General features: G+C 39.1%; 1 protein-coding gene across 1 annotated transcript in view; it reads right to left on the bottom strand.

Annotated features, from left to right (window-relative positions):
- LOC123547002 (nucleolar complex protein 3 homolog) overlaps positions 1-15,598 on the bottom strand; it is a 323,445-nt gene that overhangs the window by 294,046 nt on the left and 13,801 nt on the right. Inside the window, exon 3 of the mRNA XM_053551318.1 lies at positions 3,915-4,093. Coding sequence (XP_053407293.1) covers positions 3,915-4,093 — 179 coding nt within the window. The remainder of the gene's footprint in view (positions 1-3,914; positions 4,094-15,598) is intronic.

The raw sequence follows: 15,598 nt of genomic DNA, 5'->3' as shown, positions 1-15,598 counted from the left end.
AAAAACTTTAACCAAGGTGGGGATGCGGAAAGACTTGTGGACGCGGCCGACGCCGGGGTGAGTAGGGTAGCTCTCCATATACTCCGTATAGTCGAGCTAAAAATGGAGGTTTGTAGCCAAGGTCAAACTTGACCTGTATATTATGATGTTACACCTGTGTACCAAAAAATATTTAAATCTGTCGAGCCTTTCATGAGTTATTGTCCGGAAACCATGACTAGATGCCCACAGGCAGCATGTTGAGCCCCACCTTTGACCCCTAACTTTGACCTTGACCTTTGAAATTGAGTCAGTCTCACTGAGTTAAACATTCATGCAAAATATAAACAAGATTCCTCAATGTATGTCAAAGTTATGGGCCGGACAAGATCTGACATGACATTTGACCTCCATGACCTTGACCTTTAAGATAGGGTTTGACACTCTGTCTCACTGAGGTTAACTTTCATGCCAAATATAAACAAGATTGCTCCATGCATGTCAAAAGTATGGTCTGGACAAACAAATCCGGACGCACGCACGCACTGACGCATCCACGCACGCACGCACAAACACCGACCAGCCATTTGGACAACTATGTCTTCTCTTCTGCAAGCCGGCCAGACAAAAACCAACAGACCGACTGAAAAGCTCACTCCTATATACTATCCCCCCCCCACCAAAAGTTCGTTTGTGGGGATATACAAATTATCCAAACAAATCACGAAGAAAATTTCCCTAAATTCCAACAAGTGATTGCTGAGAAACACTTTGAACAAGAATTGTACTACAGTATACTACTGTTGAATAATCAAAGAGCAATAACTCAGAGAAAAATCAAACGACACAAATATGAAGAAAACATGTGCATCTCCTCTTAATGATAAACATTCCTATGAAGTATGCCTAAATTCCAACCAGTTGTTGCTGAGAAATACTCCAGACAAGAATTGTACTACAGTATACTGCTGTGAAAAATCATCCGACTGGAACATGAAGATAATATGCGCATCTCCTCTTGATAGCGAAGCTTCCTATGAAGTTTTGCTAAATTCCAACTAGTGGTTGCTGAGAAATACTCCAGACAAGAATAAGCGATGGATGGACGGACGAAGCGGCAACACAAGGGAAACATATTGGAAGCACTAGATGCCCACGGGCAACATTGCGAGCCCGCCAGCTGTCAAAAGGACTAGGAGTTGCACTGTCTCATTGAGGCAAACATTATGCCAAATAAAAAATGATTGCAAAATGTTATAATATATGTTATTTATAGTAACAACAAGGCAGTCTGAAAGACAGCTAAATCCCCCACCACTGCTATGGATAGTGAAAGGGTAAACCTTTGATTTTAGCTGTGACCTTGACCTTGAACTGACATGGCTGACTCATGAATTCTGCACAATGTCTTGATGAGGTGATTATTTGACCCAAGTTTCATGAAAATCCTTCAAGGGGTTTAGGAGATACAGAGCTGAAACCTTTGACCTTCAGTTGTGACCTTGACCTAGAGTTGACATGGTTGACTCATGAGTTCTTGATGAGGTGATCATTTGACCCAAGTTTGATGAAAATCCTTCAAGGGGTTTAGGAGATACAAAGTGGACACAAAATGGAAGGCTCAAACCTTCGACCCTTAGTTGTGACCTTGACCTTGAGCTGGCATGGTTGACTCATAATTTCTGTACATCGTTTTGATGAGATAATCATTTTACCCAAGTTATATAAAATTCCTTCAAGGGGTTTAGGAGATATAGAGCGGACACGAAATGGAAGGCTCAAACCTTCAGTTGTGACCTTGACCTTGAGCCGACATGGCTGACGCATAATTTCTGCACATCGCCTTGATGAGGTGATCGTTTGACCCAAGTTTGATGAAAATCCTTCAAGGAGTTTAGGAGATATAGAGCGGACACAAAATGGAAGGCTCAAACCTTTGACCCTAAGTTGTGACCTTGACCTTGAGCCGGCATGACTGACTCATGGGTTCTGCACATCGTCTTGATGAGGTGATCATTTGACCCAAGTTTCATGAAAATCCTTCAAGGAGTTTAGAAGATATAGAGCGGACACAAAATGGAAGGCTCAAAACCTTCGACCCTAAGTTGTGACCTTGACCTTGAGCCGGCATGGCTGACTCATGGGTTCTGCACATCGTCTTGATGAGGTGATCATTTGACCCAAGTTTTATAAAATTCCTTCAAGGGGTTTATGAGATTTAGAGCGGACACAAAATGGCAGGCTCAAACCTTTGACCTTGAGTTGTGACCTTGACCTTGAACCGACAAGGCTGACTCATGGGTTCTGCACATCGTCATGATGAGGTGATCATTTGACCCAAGTTTCATGAAAATCCTTCAAGGGGTTTAGGAGATATGGACCGGACGGGGGGGGGGGGGGGGGGGGGATTAACACAGGGAAGTTAATCTTTAAAAAAATCTAAGTCCACACAAAAATCCTTACCAGTAGAGATAGGTCAAAATACACCTCAAAATATTATACTACAGAAAAGTGGTCTTGATTTTTCCCTATGACCAGTAACAAAAAAATTACAATATAAGCTATTTATAGTAACAACAAAGGGAAGTAATTCTCATGATGGTGAACAATAGTGCTAAGTTACATCAAAATCCCTCCATGCATGAAAAAGAAATGCTCTGGACAAAGTCATTCTTGCATCTGACCTTTGACCTCTAAGTGTGACCTTGACCTTAGACCTAGGGTCCTGGTTCTTGCGCATGACACACCGTCACATGGTTGTGAACATTTGTGCCAAGTTACATCAAAATCCCTCCGAGCATGAAGAAGAAATGCTCCGGACAGTCATTATTGAATTTAACCTTTGACCTCCAAGTGTGACCTTGACCTTTGAGATAGGAACCTGCAGTTTGCGCATGACACTCCGTCTTACTGAGGTTAACAATCATGCCAAATACAAACGTGATTGCTCCAAGCATGTCAAAGTTATGGTCCAGACAAAGTCATTATTGAATTTAACCTTTGACCTCTAAGTGTGACCTTGACCTTTGAGATAGAAACCTGCAGTTTGTGCACGACACTCCATCTCACTGAGGTTAACAATCATGCCAAATATAAACGAGATTGCTCCATGCATGTCAGTTATGGTCCGGACAGTCATTATTGAATTTAACCTTTGACCTCTAAGTGTGACCTTGACCTTTGAGATAGAAACCTGCGGTTTGTGCATGACACTCCGTCTCACTGAGGTTAACAATCATGCCAAATACAAACGAGATTTCTCCATGCATGTCAAAGTTATGGTCCGGACAAAGTCATTATTGAATTTAACCTTTGACCTCTAAGTGTGGCCTTGACCTTTGAGATAGAAACCTGCGGTTTGTGCATGACACTCCATCTCACTGAAGTTAACAATCATGCCAAATATAAACGAGATTGATCCATGCATGTCAAAGTTATGGTCCGGATAAACAAATCCGGATGGAAGCACGCACGGACGCACACACGCACATACACCGAACAGCCATTTGGACAACTATGTCTTCGCTTCCGCAAGCGGGCTCGACAGTAAATAACTGAGACTGAACCTTATAAGGATGCTAAAAAACCAAGTTTGATGAAGATCCATCAAGTGGTTCCTAAGAAGTAGTCGAAGGTTTTTTCTAATTTAAGCTCTGGCAGCCTGCTGAACCATTCAAACATACTTTACAGATATCCATGCCAGGATGCTACTGACCAAGTTCAAGGTAATTTGGACCTATAGTTTCAAAAGAGAAGATAGTTAAGAAAAAATGCTGATGCATGATGATGAACAATGGATGACCGAAACATCCACCTTTACTACTAGCTCACCCTGAACAAAGTTCAGATGAGCTGAAAAAAGTTCGACACAAACTGGCAACTCATTGTTAAAGGACAAGGGAAGGAAACAAAAATATTTTTAAGGCTGGCATTACCATTGTCTACCATCTGTGGAACAATACCATGGATAGTTTTGATTGGAAGGATCATCTTTTTTTTGCCATCAGCTGAAAACACTTTCCGTGGCAACCTCTCATAATATTCCTCATCTTCACTATTTTCCTCAGATTTCTTCCTTTTCTTTGACTTTTTAACATCTTCATTGTAAAGCACCCTAAAATAGTAAATTTCAGATCAGATATCTGAATATATTTCATTCTTTTATTCTTCTGAATTCACATGAACAGTTTTCATGCAATGGTAAAACACAACAGAATGAACTGCAGGCATCAATGGTCTGAGTGAAATATGTTCAGTCAGTCACATTCAATTAAGAGACCATCTCCCAGATTCTACATTTACATAATTGCATATATATAAGCTTCGCTTACCTGACAAACAAATTGGTCAACAGAAGTGTCTTATGATAATGTGTATTTATTTCCCACAGAAAATAGAAAGTGTTAACTTTTAAAGTGTTGCCATGAATAACGCAAAGTTGTAACCAGTAAAGTGGTATTTCTCCGAACATTATTTCAGTTTCATGTTCAATGATGGAAAACAACAGACATATCAAGCCTGTTTTCCACGAAATCTTGCAGAAAGTTACAGAGGCAGTATTACTTAATTACATAAATTAATTTGACAAATGACAAATAGTTCAAACACTATATGCATCAAAATGGGGGAAAAAATATACACAGACAATTGCAGCAAGCTGAGGGTGTTTTGGAAGGTCTTTTTATAATGGTTATCTGCATGCAGCGGTTCATGAAAAGTTGTTTAATGGCATTTTATATTTAGCCCTAGTGGTCCCTAAAAGGGGGCCAAATCTCCTTTTTGAACAAGTTTGAAAGAGAACCTTACAAGGATGCTACAGACCTAATTTGATGAAGATCATGAGAAGAAGTTGCGTAAGGTATTTCTAATCTTAGCTCTAAAAGCCCCTTCAACCCATATGTCCTCATTTAAACAAATTCGGGAACAGGCCTAACCAAGAAACCAAGTTCAAAGAAGATCCATTAAGCAGTTCATGTGAAGTTGTTTAAAAGGTATTTCTATTTTAAGCTCTTGCAGGTGAGCTAAAAGCTAAAAGGTTAATTTTTCCAACTTTTTTTACAGGAATTAAGTTGGCGGAACTAGCATGGAGCAGAAAAAAGCCATCTCTTCTATTCATGCACAGAAACTAGGATGAGAAAAACAAAAAGCTCAAATGGGCCTATGTTGCTCAACTGAAGAGAACCTTGACCATCTGACCTTGTTTCTAACTATGTTTGGTGAAAATCATTTGAGCAGTTCATTAAAAACAAGAGCTGTCTCCATAGGATGACACATGCTCCCGATGGCACTTTGAATGAATAGTTATGGCCGATGTTAGAGTTTAGGACCTTTGACCTACAGACTTGGGTCTTGCGCGCGACACGTCGTCTTACTGTGGTACACATTCATGCCCAATAATTTTAAAATCCATGCATGAATGACAAAGATATGGACCGGACACGCCCATCAATGCACTATCATGAAATATGACCTTTAACGTCTAAGTGTGACCTTGACCTTTGAGCTACGGACCTGGGTCTTGCACAAGACACGTCGTCTTACTGTGGTACACATTCATGCCAAGTTATTTGAAAATCCATCCATGGATGACAAAGATATGGACCGGACACGAATGCACTATCATGAAAACTGACCTTTAACGTCTAAGTGTGACCTTGACCTTCGAGCTACGGACCTGGGTCTTGCGCGCGACACATCGTCTTACTGTGGTACACATTCATGCCAAGTTATTTGAAAATCCATCCATGGATGACAAAGATATGGACCGGACACGAATGCACTATCATGAAAAATGACCTTTAACGTCTAAGTGTGACCTTGACCTTTGAGCTACGGACCTGGGTCTTGCGCGTGACACGTCGTCTTACTGTGGTACACATTCATGCCAAGTTATTTGAAAATCCATCCATCGATGACAAAGATATGGACCGGACACGAAAATTGCGGACAGACTGACAGACCGACAGACGGTTCAAAAACTATATGCCTCCCTTCGGGGACATAAAAATTATTTTCTTTTATGTTTTGTTGTTAGGCACCAAAAATACAAAACCATAAGAACAAACTTCATGATAAGAAGTTGTTTCAATTTTTTTTCTAATTTTAATTTGGGCGTCTCCCAAAAAAGGGACCAAGCAGAACCATTACAATGATACTACAAAACAAGTTTGAAGAAGACCCATCAGGCGGTTCATGAGAAATAGTCATATACAGGTTTTTTATTTATAGCTCTAACGGTCCTTACGGAGCCAAAGACAAATTTGGGAGACGACCTTTCAATGATGCTACAGGCCAATTCTGTTGAAGATCCAGCCAACAGTTCATCAGAAGAAGTCATTAAAAGCTTTTTTCTATTTTAAACTTTCGCAGCCCAAAACAACAACACTGAACAAATCTGGGAGACGGCCTTACAATGATGCTACAAACAAAGTTTGATGAAGATCTATCAAGAAGAGAAGTAATTAAAAGGTATCTTTATTTTAAGCCCAAGTGGCCCCTTAAAGGTACTTACTGTCCCCATTTGAGCAAAATTTGGAGAGGACCTTAAAATGATGTGACAGGCCAAGTCTGATGAAGATCCATCTAGCGGTTCATGAGAAGAAGTTGTTTAAAACATTTCTAATTTTAACTCTACCTGCCCCTAAAAAGGTTCAAGTGCCCCAATTGAACAACTTTGAGAAAGGACTTTATAATGATGCTTCAGACCAGGTTTAATGAAGATCCATCAAGCAATTCATTTAACATTTGAACAAAATTGGGAGAGGACTAATAAGATGCTACACAGTGTACACACCAAGTTTGATGAATATCTATCAAGCAGTTCTTGAGAAGTTCTTTAAAGGATTTTCCTTTTTTAGCTCTGGCAGCCCCTAAAAGGGGCCAAGGTAAACCATTTGAACAAACTTGATAGAGGTCCATACTGTAGTAGGGTAGAGGATAAGGGTGCACTTATACTCCCTTGCTATTGAGCTAGCTTTTATAGCGACGTAGTAGTGTCCACCTTCGGTGTGAGAGGTCCCGGGTTTGATTCCAAGTCATGCCTGAAGTATTTTCACCCCATAACAATATTAGGACATTACTGATTAAGTATGGTAATTCTAACCAGTTGTTTAAGAGAAGATGTGTTTACAAGTTAAAATGTTGCGGCAGGATGACTGACCATCCAACTATACTAATAGCTCACCCTGAACACAGTTCAGGTTAGGTAAAAACAAGGAGGAACAAGAGCTGTCACAGGAGACAGCGCGTTCGACTATTTCGAAGCTGGATAGTGAAACTGGGCACATCTGAGGAAGCTGGAGCTGTCACGAGTGTTTAATGACTCCAATGGTGGATGAAGATATTGCACAATAGCTTGAGTCTGTGTCAAAAATATTAAGTTATAAGAGAGATAAAGATATTTTTTAGTGTATCTAAACACTAAATAAGTACAAGAGGACCATGATGGTCCTGAATCGCTCACCTCTTCCCACATGACCCAGTTTTGAGTATGATGTTGTTTTTTCTATTATTTGACATAGTGACCTAGTTTTTGAGCTCATGTGACCCAGTTTTGAACTTGACCTAGATATTATCAAGATAAAAATTCTGACCAATTTTCATGAAGATCCATTGAAAAATATGGTCTCTAGAGAGGTCACAAGCTTTTTCTATTATTTGACCTATTGACCTAATATCGAAGGTACGTGACCCTCTTTTGAACTTTACCTAGATATCATCAAGGTGAACATTCTCACTAATTTTCATGAAGATCTCATAAAAAATATGACCTCTAGCGAGGTCACAAGGTTTTTCTATTTTTATACCTACTGGCCTAGTTTTTGACCACACGTGACCCAGTTTCGAAACTGACCTAGATATCATCAAGGTGAACATTCAGATCAATTTTCATGAAGAGCCATTGAAAAATATGGCCTCTAGAGAGGTCAAAAAATTTTAATAATTTTAGACCTACTGACCTAATTTTTGACCGCAGTTGACCCAGTTTCAAATTTAACCTAGATATCATCAAGATGAACATTCAGACCAACTTTCATACAGATCCCATGAAAAGTATGGCCTCTAGAGAGGTCACAAGGTTTTTTTATTATTTGACCTACTGACCCAGTTTTTGATGGCACATAACCCAGTTGCAAAACTGACCTAGATATCATCAAGGTGAACATTCTGACCAATTTTTATGGAGATCCATTCACAAGTATGGCCTCTAGAGAGGTCACAAGGTTTTGCTATTTTTAGACCTACTGACCTAGTTTTTGACCGCACATGACCCTGTTTCGAACCTGACCTAGATATCATCAAGATGAACATTCAGACCAATTTTCATACAGATCCCATGAAAAATATGGTCTTTAGAGAGGTCACAAGGTTTTTCTATTATTTGACCTACTGACCTAGTTTTTGACAGCACGTGACCCACTTTTGAACTTGACCTAGATATCATCAAGATGAACATTCAGACCAACTTTCATACAGATCCCATGAAAAATATGGCCTCTAGAGAGGTCACAAGGTTTTTCTATTATTTGACCTACTAACCTAGTTTTTTTCGGCACGTGACCCACTTTCGAACTAGACCTAGATATCATCAAGGTGAACATTCTGACCAATTTTCATGAAGATCTCATGAAATATATGGCCTCTAGAGAGGTCACAGCGTTTTTCTATTTTTAGATCTACTGACCTAGTTTTTGACCGCAAGTGACCCAGTTTCAAACTTGACCTAGATATCATCAAGATGAACATTCTGACCAACTTTCATACAGATCCCATGAAAAATATGGCCTTTAGAGAGGTCACAAGGTTTTTCTATTATTTGACCTACTGACCTAGTTTTTGAAGGCACGTGACCCAGTTTCGAACTTGACCTAGATATCATCAAGGTGAACGTTCTGACCAATTTTCATGAAGATCTTGAGAAATATATGGCCTCTAGAGAGGTCACAAGGTTTTTCTATTTTTAGACCTACTGACCTAGTTTTTGAAGGCATGTGACCCAGTTTCGAACTTGACCTAGATATCATCAAGATGAACATTCTGACCAACTTTCACAAAGATCCCATGAAAAATGTGACTTCAAGAGTGGTCACAAGCAAAAGTTTACGGACGCACGCACGCACGGACGCACGCACGGACGGACGATGGACGACAGACACCGCGCAATCACAAAAGCTCACCTTGTCACTTTGTGACAGGTGAGCTAATAATTCTAAGCAAAAAGGGGGCAAAATTCATAAAATATTGGTGCAAGAGATGTATACCTTGTGTCATATGCTGTGGGTGATGATGTGGAACAACTACTACAAGTTTGAATTAAATCCATTTAGTAATTACTAAGATACAGTGAAAATGCATCAAAATTAACTAGGGATGGCAACGAATATTCGTATATTCGTTGATTACACGAATATTCGAATACCGTTTCACTATTCGAATATTCGGGATAAAAAAATAAAATCATGAAAAATAAAAGTCAAATGAAAAAACAAAAAATTTTCGTTTATCTTATTTGCCCAAATCTGTTTTCATTGTTAGTTCGCGCGAAAATGGCTTCTGTCGTTGTCAGACGTGTCATTTTGTAGTGTGTCGATATTGTATATCACTATAGTGATGACAGAGTATCCCGTATTTAATATCACAAATTGCCTACCTTTAGAAAATTTTAATGGGCACAAACTGCTGTAAATCCATTACAACTCGCCTTGTTTTCAGTACTTGCGAACCGCGTGCAATTAAAATTGATCAGGCATCACTTGAAATAAACACTCGGATTTCAATCAAAATCGATAATTGATGTGTTTGAGTAAACGAAAAATGCCGAAAAGTGTAGAAATCAAGTTAAATCAGATGCATATATTCTTTTTTTACGTAAGTCGGATTATCAGACTGAAATTACGAATAAATGCATCTCGTATGGTTAACTTTTTTAATAAAAAATCATTTCTCAATTTTCATATAGAGATGTAAAGTTAAGCCAAATATTTCTTTTTCTGTATTTTACCCTTATCTGAGACTCCCCTACCCCGCAGTGAATATCTTTTCTCAAAATGCCAGCAGTGTCTCCTGCCATTTTGAGGTATTTCACGCGACCATCCAATAAAAAGTCGGTTACATGTAATATGTGTTGAAAGACCTCACTTACGCGGGGGCTTTGTCCCTGTAAGGAATAAATAATATGTCTATGAAGGCAAATAACGAATATTTTATTCTCCAAAATATGTAACAAGCGACGAGAACGATTTGTCAGTTTTAATTCGTCAGTGTTTGAATTACTTTCAGTGTAAATAAAATACGAATTAATGCATATCATTGATGGGGCTGGATAAGCACGTAGGATTTTGAGTTGAATTGTTGATCAGTTGATGACCGAATATTCGAATATTCGTTCGGAAGGCTGACCGAATATTCGAATACCAAAAATAGTATTCGTTGCCATCCCTAAAATTAACCCTAAATTCTAAGTAAAAGGGGGCATAATTCATGAAAAAATGGTGCCAGAGTTATGCACCTTGTGTCATATGATGTGGGTGATAAGGCGGAACAACTATTTTAAGTTTGAATCAAATCCATTTAGTAATAACTGAGATAGTTTATTTATTTTTTTGGGGGGGGAGGTGGGGGGGGGTTTACGGGGCACCAACACAGTATAGGTTATATGGCGCCAAACAGGACTACAAATTTTGGTTTCACATCTCATTTACATCGAAATATAAACATGAGGTATGGAGTCAAAATTTGCATACCTGCTGGAATCACAGAGTTACAGCAAAACCAAGTGTTAAGACCCTATAAGTCGCCTCTTAGGATCATGCAAGGGTAAGGCAGTGGTTCCAATTCTTTTCATACACAGATCGTCCCAAAACCACATGGGGCAATAACTGAGATAGAGTGAAAAACATTAAACTGAAATTCTAAGTAAAAAGGGGAGATAATTCATCAAATATTGGTGCAAGAGTTATGGCTCTTGTGCCATATGATGTGAGGGATAATGTTGAACAACTGTTTTAAGTTTGAATCAAATCCATTTAGTAATAACTTAGAAAGAGTGAAAGTGCATCAAAACTTTTAACCTGAAATTCTAAGTAAAAGTGGGGGATTAATTCATTAAATATTGGTACCAGAGTTATGGACCTTGTGTCATATGATGTGGCAGATGATGCAGAATAACTACTTTCAGTTTGAATCAAATCCATTTAGTAATAATTAAGATAGAGTAAAAGTGCATCAAAACTTTAACCTGAAATTCTAAGTAACAAGAGCTGTCTCCATAGGATGACATATGCCCCCGATGGCACTTTGAATGAGTAGTTATGGCCGATGTTAGAGTTTAGGACCTTTGACCTACAGAGCTGGGTCTTGCGCGCGACACGTCGTCTTACTGTGTCACACATTCATGCGTAGTTATTTTAAAATCCATGCATGAATGACAAAGATATGGACCGGACACGCCCATCAATGCACTATCATGAAAAATGACCTTTAACGTCTAAGTGTGACCTTGACCTTTGAGCTACGGACCTGGGTCTTGTGCGCGACACGTCGTCTTACTGTGGTACACATTCATGCCAAGTTATTTGAAAATCCATCCATGGTTGACAAAGATATGGACCGGACATGCCCATCAATGCACTATCCTTTAAAGTCTAAGTGTGACCTTGACCTTTGAGCTACGGACCTGGGTCTTGCGTGTGACGTGTCGTCTTACTGGGGTACACATTCATGCCAAGTTATTTGAAAATCCATCCATCAATGACAAAGATATGGACCGGACACGCCCATCAATGCACTATCCTTTAATGTCTAAGTGTGACCTTGACCTTTGAGCTACGGACCTGGGTCTTGCGCGTGACACGTCGTCTTACTGTGGTACACATTCATGCCAAGTTATTTGAAAATCCATCCATCGTTGACAAAGATATGGACCGGACACGAAAATTGCGGACAGACTGACAGACTGACAGACCGACAGACCGACAGACGGTTCAAAAACTATATGCCTCCCTTCGGGGGCATAAAAAGGGGGTATAATTCTAATATGAATTATTGGTGTGAGAGTTATGGCCCTTGTGCCATATGATGTGGGTGATGATGAGGAATAACTATTTTAGGTTTGAAACAAATCCATCAAGTAATTACAGAGATAAGGAGAAACAAGAGCTCGTAGAACAGGAAATGCCCCCCTTGATGCATTCAGTAATTGCACAAGGAACAAAATTATTTGGTCATTGTTTACAAAAGTTCTACTGTTCTGGGTAAATGTGACTTTGACCTTTGACTTATTGGCCTTAAATTAAATAGAGGTCATCTGCTGGTCATGATCAACCTCCCTATTAAGTTTCATGATCCTAGGCCCAAGCGTTCTTGAGTTATCATCCAGAAACCGTCTAACTGTTCTGGGTCACTGTGACCTAGACCTTAGACCTACTGACCTCAACATCAATAAGGGTCATCTGCTGATCATGATCAACCTCCCTATCAAGTTTCATTATTCTAGGCCCAAGCATTCTCAAGTTATCGTCCGGAAACCATAAAACTGTTCTGGGTCACTGTGACCTTCACCTTTGACCTACTGACCTCAAAATCAATAGGGGTCATCTGCTGGTCATGATCAACCTCCCCACCAATTTTCATGATCCTAAGCCCAAGCGTTCTTGAGTTATCATTCAGAAACTGTTTAACTGTTCAGGGTCACTTTGACCTTGACCTCTGACCTACTGACTTTAAAATCAATAAGGGTCATCTGCTGGACATGACCAATCTCTCTGTCAACTTTCATGATCCTAGGCTAAAGCATTCTTGAGTTATCATCCGAAAACCATTTAACTGTTCTAGGTCACTGTGACCTTGACTTTGACCTACTGATCTCAAAATCAATAGGGGTCATCTGCTGGTTATGACCAATCTCCTGTCAACTTTCATGATCCTAGGCCCAAGCGTTCTTGAGTTATTATCCGGAAACGGATTGGTCTACATACCTACGAACCGACAGACATACTGACATCTGCAAAACAATATACCCCTCCTTCTTCGAAGGGGGGCATAAGAAGAGAACGTGTAAAAAAACTTTAACCAAGGTGGGGACGCGGAAGGATGCCGACGCCGACACCGGGTTGAGTAGGATATCTCTCCATATACTTTGTATAGTCGAGCTAAAAATGAACCAGAGGGGGAAGAAACTCACTGATTAGTTTATCTCTCATTTTTATGTACAAACAAGAGATCACAGAGTGATCTTGGAGCCCACCATTGAGCCATTTTTGAATGACTAGCTAAAAATCCTAAAAGTAGGTAACTATGTCAGAATCCATGTCATATCACTAGGTCAAAATCAAGGTCAAAATTCATTTTGGTACACAAAACTGTGCATTTGGTCCATGCATGTGGTCCAAATTTGAAAGCTGTAGCTTGAGAAATGTGAAAGTAGGTCACTAGATCAATGTCAAGGTCAAAGTTCATTTCGGGCAACAAAACTACGCATGTGCTTCAAATTTGAAGGCTGTAGCTTGAGAATTGTGAAAGTAGGTACTAGTTAAAAATCAAGGTCAAATTTCAATTCAGAACACAAAACTATGCATGTGGTCCAAATTTGAAGCCTGTAGCTTGAGAAATGTGAAAGTAGGTCACTAGGTCAATCTCAAGGTCAAAGTTCATTTTGGTACAAAAAACTGCATGTGGTCCAAATTTAAAGGCTGTAGCTTGAGAAATGTGAAAGTAGGTCACTAGGTCAAAATCAAGGTCAAATTTCATATCGGAACACAAAACTATGCATGTGGTCCAAATTTGAAGCCTGAACCTTCAAAAATGTGAAAGTAGGTCACTAGGTCAATATCAAGGTCAAAGTTTATTTCTGTACACAAACCTATGCATGTGGTCCAATTTCAAGGCCGTAGCTACAGAAATTTGAAAGTAGGTCACTAGGTCAAGATCAAGGTCAACTCATGTCAAGGTTTATCTAGCCACTCAAAACTGTACATGTGGTCCAAATTTGAATGTTGTAGGTTAAAAACAAACAAGAGGGTCATTGACCCTAAAGCGCTAACCTGTGTACAAAGCTTCAAGTGTGTTTGTATAAGTACAGAGTTAGGTTTCTTCTATGTTAGGCTATATCATATACATGTCATACACATTTTTGAACCAAGGGCAATAATTTGAACAATTATGGTAGACATTACAAATCTGATATCACACGCCAAATATCAAGGCTCTAGCTATTATTGATTCAGAGAAGAAAAGTGACCACACCCCCTGGCAGCCATGTTTTTTGACGATTCAGAAAAATTTGAGCAATCTTCATAGAGGGTCACACATTAACCATTTGTGCAAAATTATTAAAATCAGGCCAGCAGTTTCACACAAAAAGATTTTTAAAGTTTCCATTATATACATATAGGGAAAAGTGCCCACGCCCTCTGGTGGCAATGTTTTTTGTCGAATCAAAATAATTTGAACAATCTTGGTAGAGGGTCACACAAGGACCATTTGTTTAAAATTATTCTAAAATCGGACATGCAGTTTCATACAAGAACATTTTTAAAGTTTCCATTATATACATATAGGGAAAAGTGACCACGCCCTCTGGCGGCCATGTTTTTTGACGAATCGGTACAATTTGAATAATCTTGGTAGAGGGTCACCCAAGGACCATTTGTGTGAAATTATTCTAAAATCGGGCCATTAGTTTCACACAAGAAGATTTTTAAAGTTTCCACTATATACATATAGGGAAAAGTGACCATGCCCTCTGGCAGCCATGTTTTTTGATGAATCAAAATAATTTGAACAATCTTGGTAAAGGGGCCAAACAAGGACCATTTCTGCAAAATTACTCTAAAATCGGACAACAGTTTCATACAAGAAGATTTTTAAAGTTTCCTCTATATACATATAAGGAAATTATTCCCAAATCGGACCATCGATTTAGGAGGAGATGTCGTTTGAAGTCTTTTCTATTTTTAGCTCTGGCAGCACGTTTGAACAACTTTGGTCGAGGACCACCCAATGAATATCATGGCCAAGTTTCATCAAAATCCATTCAGTGGTTTTGGAGATGTCGTTTAAACATAAATGTTGACAATGGACGCACGCACGGACGACAGACACAGTGTGATCACAATACCTCACCATGAGCACTTCGTGCTCAGGTGAGCTAAAAAGTAGGTCACTAGATCAAAATAAGTGACCTTGACCCTAAACAAGAGAGATGACACCATTAATGAGTTATATGCAATTATTATTTTTTTCTTATTATGGAAACAGAGAATGCACATATAATTACTTATATTATAACTAATAATTAAACCCATACCCTAAACAAGAGAGATGACACCATTAATGAGTTATATGCAATTATTATTTTTTTCTTAGAATGCACATATAATTACTTATATTGTAACTAATAATTAAACCCAGAAAATTGAGTACTAAACAAATTAATCATCAATCTACTAGGGTAGTCCATCCACTGCTAAGGTGTAATAGGAAACAAGAGGGTCATGATGACCCTGAATCGCTCACCTGAGTAATATGAGCCACATGCTTCAAATGGCAAACTGATGCTAAAACATTAGAAAGTAGGTCACATTCATGGTCACTGAAAGACAGTTTTGTGATTGGTGTACAA

This window comes from Mercenaria mercenaria, chromosome 9 (genome assembly GCF_021730395.1).
Source record: "Mercenaria mercenaria strain notata chromosome 9, MADL_Memer_1, whole genome shotgun sequence".
NCBI lineage: Eukaryota > Metazoa > Mollusca > Bivalvia > Venerida > Veneridae > Mercenaria > Mercenaria mercenaria.
The sequence above is the reverse complement of the archived record's forward strand: the minus strand, read 5'-3'. Positions and strand labels throughout refer to the sequence as shown.